Consider the following 6,748-nt stretch of genomic DNA (forward strand, 5'->3'; position numbering starts at 1 on the left):
CCCCCCCCCCACCCCCACCCACCCCTCCCCCCCCCCACCCCCCCACCCCCCCACCCCCCCCACCCCCCCCCCCCCCCCCCCCCTCCCTCACCCTCACACCCCCCTGGCCCCCTCCCCAGCCAGACTAACAAAGGACAGAAATATTCCAGGAATCCGCGATTGGGATTTAAATACAGAGTTTAACATTCCCTGTAGCTGCTTTAACTGAGAGATCTTTATGGATTGAAAACATTCCAGCTTATTTATGAAGACAATATCGAGAGTTTAAATCCTTACCTCAAACAGGAGAGGGATTTCCCGTTTGGAAATGTAGTCTTTGGCTTCATTGCTGCTCATTCTGACAGCTTCAGTCCGACTGCTCACCACCCGCACCCAAAATCTCCAGCTACTGATGTTACTGCTGCCTCTCTCCCTCTCTCTGTCACTCTCTCGCTCTCTGTATCTCTCTTAGTCTCTCTCTCTGTCTCTTCTCTCACTCTCTCTGTATCTCTCTCTCACTCTCTCTGTATCTCTCTCAGTCTCTCTCTCTCTCTGTCTCTCTCTCGCTCTCTCTGTATCTCTCTCAGTGTCTCTCAGTATCTCTCTCTCTCTCCCTCTCTCTCTGTCTGTCTCTCTCTCTGTCTCTCTCTCACTCTCTCTGTATCTCTCTCAGTCTCTCTCTCTGTCTCTGTCTCTCTCTCTCTCTCTGTCTGCCTCTCTGTCCTCTCTCTCTCTGTCTGCCTCTCTGTCTTTCTCTGTCTGCCTCTCTGTCTCTCTCTCTGTCTGCCTCTCTGTCTCTCTCTCTGTCTGCCTCTCTGTCTCTCTCTCTCACTCTCTCTGTATCTCTCTCTCCCTCTCTCTGTATCTCTCTCTCTCTGCCTGCCTCTCTGTCTCTTTCAGTCTCGCTCTCTCTCTGTCTCTCAGCCTCTGTCTCTTTCTCTCTCTGTATCTCTCTCTCTCTCTCTGTCTCTTTCTCTCTCTCTCTCTCTATCTCTCTCTCTCTGTATCTCTCTCTCCCTCTCTCTGTATCTCTCTCTCTCTGTCTCTCAGTCTCTCTCTCTCAGTCTCTCACCCTCTGTCTCTCTCTCTCTCTCTGTATCTCTCTCTCTCAGCCTCTCTCTCTCTCTCTCTGTATCTCTCTCTCTCTGTATCTCTCTCTCTCTCTGTATCTCTCTCTGTCTCTCAGCCTCTGTCTCTGTCTCTCCCTCTCTCTCTCTCTGTCTCTCAGCCTCTCTCTCTCTCTCTGTATCTCTCTCTCTCTCTCTCACACACTCTCTGCAATCCCTCACTGCCACACTGGCTGAATGTTCTGAACAGATAGATTTATTTATTTATTTATATGCTTTCAGCGGGACACGTTCCCTAGGTAACGCCGTGTAACCCAGAGACCAATCCAATCCGGTCCCACACCGGCACTCAAAGACTTTCCAATATTTTGTGATGTAACCTGGAGCTTTTAAATAACCTTTCTGTGTGTGGTGCATTTCCCAGCTCCGATTTACACAAACTTATCGTCAAACAGTCGGATTTAGAGCAGAGACTGATCGGAAAGGGGCGATGAGTCAAACTCCATCTCGCAGGCTGACAGCAAACTCCTTCCTTCATCCAGTGTCTATGGGCTCTGACCCCCACCTTGTTTCTGGGTCTCTCCCCCCCATTTCTTGTTCCTTTCAGGCTCCTGTTTCTCTATCCCTCCCCCCGCTATACTGGAGAGTCGCTGTGGGCAGCAGGCAGTGCCGCTGGGCACCGGGATCCCTCGCCATCCGCTCACCGGACGGACGGTGATCGGGAGTGGCTGGGAGCTGTGGTTCGAATTCCCCCTCCTCATAGCAACAGGAGGAGGCTATCCAGCCTCTCCACCATTCAATGAGATCATAGCTGATCTGTGACCTAACTCCATATACCCGCCATTCGCCCCATATCCCTTAATACCTTTGGTTAACAGAAATCTATCAGTCTCAGATTTAAAATTAACAATTGATCGAGCATCAATTGCCGTTTGCGGAAGAGAGTTCCAAACCTCTACCACCCTTTGTGTGTAGAAGTGTTTCCTAATTTCACTCCTGAAAGGTCTGGCTCTAATTTTTAGACTGTGCCCCCTAGTCCTACACTCCCCAACCAGCGGGAATAGTCTCTATCTACCGTATCTGTTCCCCTTAATATCCTGAAATCTTCGATCCGATCACCCCTTAACCTTCTAAGTTCTAGGGAATATAACCCCAATTTGTGCAATCAATCCTTGTAAGTCCGAGTATTATTCTGGTAAACCCACGCTGCACTCCCTCCAAGACCAATATACCCTCCCTAAGGTGTGGTTCCCAGAACTGCTCACCGTGCTCCAGGTGTGGTCTAACCTGGGTTTGTACAGCTGCAGCATAACTTCTACCCCCTTGGCCTCTAGTCCTCGAGATAGAAAGGCCAGCATTCCATTAGCCTTTTTGATTATTTTCTGTACCTGTCCATGATATTTTAATGATCTATATACCTGAATCCCCAAGGCTCTTTGGTCATTCACTGTTTTTAGCTTTTTACTATTTAGAAACTACCTTGTTCTTTCCTTTTTAGCTCTATGGACGACCTCACATTTGCTTACATTGAAATCCATTTGCCACAGTTTTGCTCATTCACTTAATCTATCAATAACCCGGTGTAATGTTACGCTTCCATCTACACTACCTACAATGCCGCTTATCTTTGTGTCATCGGCAAATTTGGATTTGTGGCTTTCTATCCCATCGTCGAAGTTGTTAATAAATAATGAATAGCTGAGGCCTCACCACAGATCCCTGCGGGACACCATTGGTCACATTCCGCCAATTACAGTCCCTGCCCATTATCCCCGCTCTCCGTCTCCTGTGCTCAACCCATTTCCGAACCAGGTCAGTCATTTGCCATTGGTTCTATGGGCTTTAATATTAGTTATTCTCTTGTGCAGGACTTTATCAAATGCCTTCTGCAAGTCCATATAAATAACATCCATAGACGTTCCCCTGTCCACTACTTTAGTCACCTCTTCAAAAAATCAATCAGGTTTGTCAGGCATGACTTAGCTTTCACAAATCCATGCTGGCTCTCTCTGATCAGCTGAAAATGTTCAATATATTCAGTCACCCTATCCTTAATTCTAGACTTTAGCAATTTCCTGCCGACAGATGTTAGGCTAACTGGGCTATAATTCCCTGATTTCCCTCTCCCACCATTCTTAAATAGCGGAGTGATCTGTGCAACTTACCAACGGTTCCTGAATCGAGAGAACGCTGGAAGATTATAGTTGGCCATTGACAATGTCTCACCTACTTCCTTTTAAACCCTGGGATAGAAACCACCTGGCCCTGGGGATTTGTCACTCTTCAGTCCCATTATTTTCTTCATTACTGTTATTTTACTTACATTAATTTTATTGAGTCCCTGTCCCCGATTCAGTATTAGTCTCCTTGGGATTTCTGGCATCCTCTTCCTCGACACACAGTACTTACTCAACACGCCCGCCATTTCCGTATTATCAATGATAATATCACCGCTTTCAGTTTTTAAGGGGCCGACATTGCTCCTGACCAACTTCTATTTCCTAATGTAACTGTAAAAATATTGTGTGTTGGTTTTGATCTTCCTTTGCAAGTTTTTTCTCACACTCCCTTCTTGTAGCTCTTACTGTCTGTTTTGTGACCCTTCGCTGTTCTTTGTATCTTTCCCATTGGCCAGGATCGCTGCTAATGTTTACATATCTGTATGTTTTTTCTTTGAGTCTGATGCTGTCCCTCACCTCTCTAGCCGCACATGGCTGTTTTTTAGCAAGTAGAGCTCTTGCCCGTCAGGGGTATAAACTGGTTCTGTACCACGTTAAATTATTGTTTGAACATCTCCCACTGATCTTCTGCTGTTTTACCCATGAACAGATTGGCCCAGTTTATTGTGGGCAGTCTCTGTCTCATCCCATTAAAGCCGGCTTTACCCAAATCTACAATCTTACTCGCTGTTTCACATTTCTCCCTCTCCATTGCTACATTGAACTCGATCATGTTATGATCGCCATTGGACAAATGTCCACGCACTGTTAGGCTGTTAACTAAATCTGGCTCATTACTCATTGCTAAATCTAATATGGCTTGCCCCCGTGTTGCCTCTGGGACATATTGTTGTAGAAAACTATCCCGGACACACTCAAGGTATTCACTACCTTTCTGACAGGTGCTTGTCTGATTTTCCTAATCTATACGTAAGTTAAAATTCCCCATTAAAACCACTCTGCCTTTACTACATGCTTGTCTAAGTGGATAAGTGTGAGGTTATCCACTTTGTTTGCAAAAACAGGAAGGCAGATTATTATCTGAATGGTGGCAGATTAGGAAAAGGGGAGGTGCAACGAGACCTGGGTGTCATGGTACATCAGTCATTGAAAGTTGGCATGCAGGTACAGCAGGCGGTGAAGAAGGCAAATAGCTAGTGGATTTGAGTATAGGAACAGGGAGGTCTTACTGCAGTTGTACAGGGCCTTGGTGAGGCCTCACCTGGAATACTGTGTGCAGTTTTAGTCTGCTAATCTGAGTAAGGACATTCTTGCTATTGAGGGAGTGCAGCGAAGGTTCACCAGACTGATTCCAGCAATGGCAGGACTGACATATGAAGAAAGACTGGATCGACTAGGCTTATATTCACTAGAATTTAGAAGAACGAGAGGGGATCTCATAGAAACATATAAAATGGACTGGACAGGTTAGATGCAGGAAGAATGTTCCCGATGTTGGGGAAATCCAGAACCAGGGGACACAGTCTAAGGATAAGGGGTAAGCCATTTAGGACCGAGATGAGGAGAAACTTCTTCACTCAGAGTTGTGAGCATGTGGAATTCTCTACCGCAGAGAGTTGTTGATGCCAGTTCGTTAGATATATTCAAAAGGGAGTTAGATGTGTCCCTTACGGCTCGAAGGGCCATATGGCCTAATCCTGCACCTATTTTCTACGTTTCTATGTCTAATCTCTGCATTTATACAATCTAGCACTTCACAGCTGTGACCACGGGGACCTATACAATACTCCCACTACACTCGTAAATCCTTTCCTATTTCTCAATTCTATCCTTAAAGTCTCCACTTGCTGGAATTAATAAGTGGCTGAAATCCATTCACTTTCCACTGAATCAATCTCTCGCCCTGGCAACTGTCCAAGGTTGATCAAGTCGCTTCGCAACCTTGATTCCAATTGAACGTCCTACCTCTATCACCAAGACTGCCCATTTTCACCTCCGTCTCCGTTCCTGCCTCAGCTCATCTGCTGCTGAAACCCTCATCCACCCCTATATCACCTCCAGACTCGACTATTCCAACGCACTCCTGGCCGGCCTCCCACGTTCTACCCTCCGTAAACTCGAGGTCACCCAACACACTGCCGCCCATAACTCGCACCAAGTCTCGCTCACCCATCTCCTTATCTCCTCAAGCTTCTGGTCATCTGCCCTAACATCTCCTTATGTAGCTTGGTGTCAAATTTTGCTTTTATTGCTAACACTCCTGTGTAGGGCCTTGGGACATTTTATTATGTTAAAGATGTCATATAAATATAAGATGTTGTTGTTGCAAGTAAGGCAGGAAGGGGATGCAGTGATCGCAGGCTGAGTCAGTCTTATTTATATCGATCTATAATATGTTCAGAGTCGTGCATATGGCACACACCACACTTTCTTCCTCAAACTCATTCCCAATCACTCTTGTTCACTTCACAAAAAGAGAACTGAACTTATCTCTTCGTTATTTTCCAGCACTTTAACGGAGAGCAATGCCACAGGAGATCGGCTAGCACTTTATTCCCATTTTTTAATCTCCTTTTCTGAAACTGACATCCGGGTACAGAGACCCTGACCAATGATTGCTCCCTGAAGCGGCCCCTTTCCAGCGGGCTATTCGACTTTGGAAGGTATCATCCCCGAGCTCCACCTTGCCCTCCCATGGGATCCGCAGGCAGCAGCGTGAGTCACTGTTCGCCATTCACTGCCGGGATCTCTTAACGCTGGGTCTCCCATCACTAGCCTTGGGTCAAAGAGGTCAAGTCTCGGGTTCTGAGGGTTTTTTAGAGTAAATAGGCAGAAATGGTTTCCAATGGCGGGACAGTCGATGACCAGAGGACAGAGATCTGAGGTCATTGGTAATAACACAAGAGGGGAGATGAGAGATTATTTTTACGCAGCGAGTTGTTGTGATCGGGAACGCGCTGCCCGAAAGGGCGGTGGGAGCAGATTCAATAGTAACTTTCAAAAAGGAATTGGATAAATATTTGAAAAGGAGAGATTTGCCGGGCAGTGGGGAAAGAGCGGGGTGAGTGGGACTCAGAGAGCCGGCACAGGCCCGATGGGCCGAGTGGCCTCCTCCTGTGCCACACCGGAGCGAAGGGGGGACTGAAGGAGGTCACATGGACCTCGGCATGTGCCGGGATGCCCCCCCCCGATTACGGCAGAAATCTGACCCGTCACAAACCCCGGTGCTGCCCGGATTCACCGACAGCACGGAGCACGGCATCGGAACTCCCCCGCAGGTTTGGGTCGGCAACGACCATTAAATCCCACGTTTAAGAACATAAGAACATAAGAATTAGGAACAGGAGTAGGCCATCTAGCCCCTCGAGCCTGCTCCACCATTCAATAAGATCATGGCTGATCTGGTCGTGGACTCAGCTCCACTTACCCGCCCGCTCCCCGTAACCCTTAATTCCCTCATTGGTTAAAAATCTATCTATCTTTGACTTGAAAACATTCAATGAGCCAGCCTCAACTGCTTCC

The 6,748-nt window shown here is 47.2% G+C and overlaps 1 protein-coding gene across 1 annotated transcript in view; it reads right to left on the reverse strand.

Moving 5' to 3' along the window:
- LOC139238007 (adenylate kinase isoenzyme 5-like) overlaps positions 1–336 on the reverse strand; it is a 48,202-nt gene extending 47,866 nt beyond the window's left edge. The window contains exons 1-2 of the mRNA XM_070867405.1: positions 277–336; positions 100–124 (exon numbers count right to left, since the gene is read on the reverse strand). Coding sequence (XP_070723506.1) covers positions 100–124; positions 277–336 — 85 coding nt within the window. The remainder of the gene's footprint in view (positions 1–99; positions 125–276) is intronic.
- Between the last annotated feature and the right edge of the window lie 6,412 nt (positions 337–6,748).

Source organism: Pristiophorus japonicus, chromosome 24 (genome assembly GCF_044704955.1).
Source record: "Pristiophorus japonicus isolate sPriJap1 chromosome 24, sPriJap1.hap1, whole genome shotgun sequence".
Lineage (NCBI taxonomy): Eukaryota > Metazoa > Chordata > Chondrichthyes > Pristiophoridae > Pristiophorus > Pristiophorus japonicus.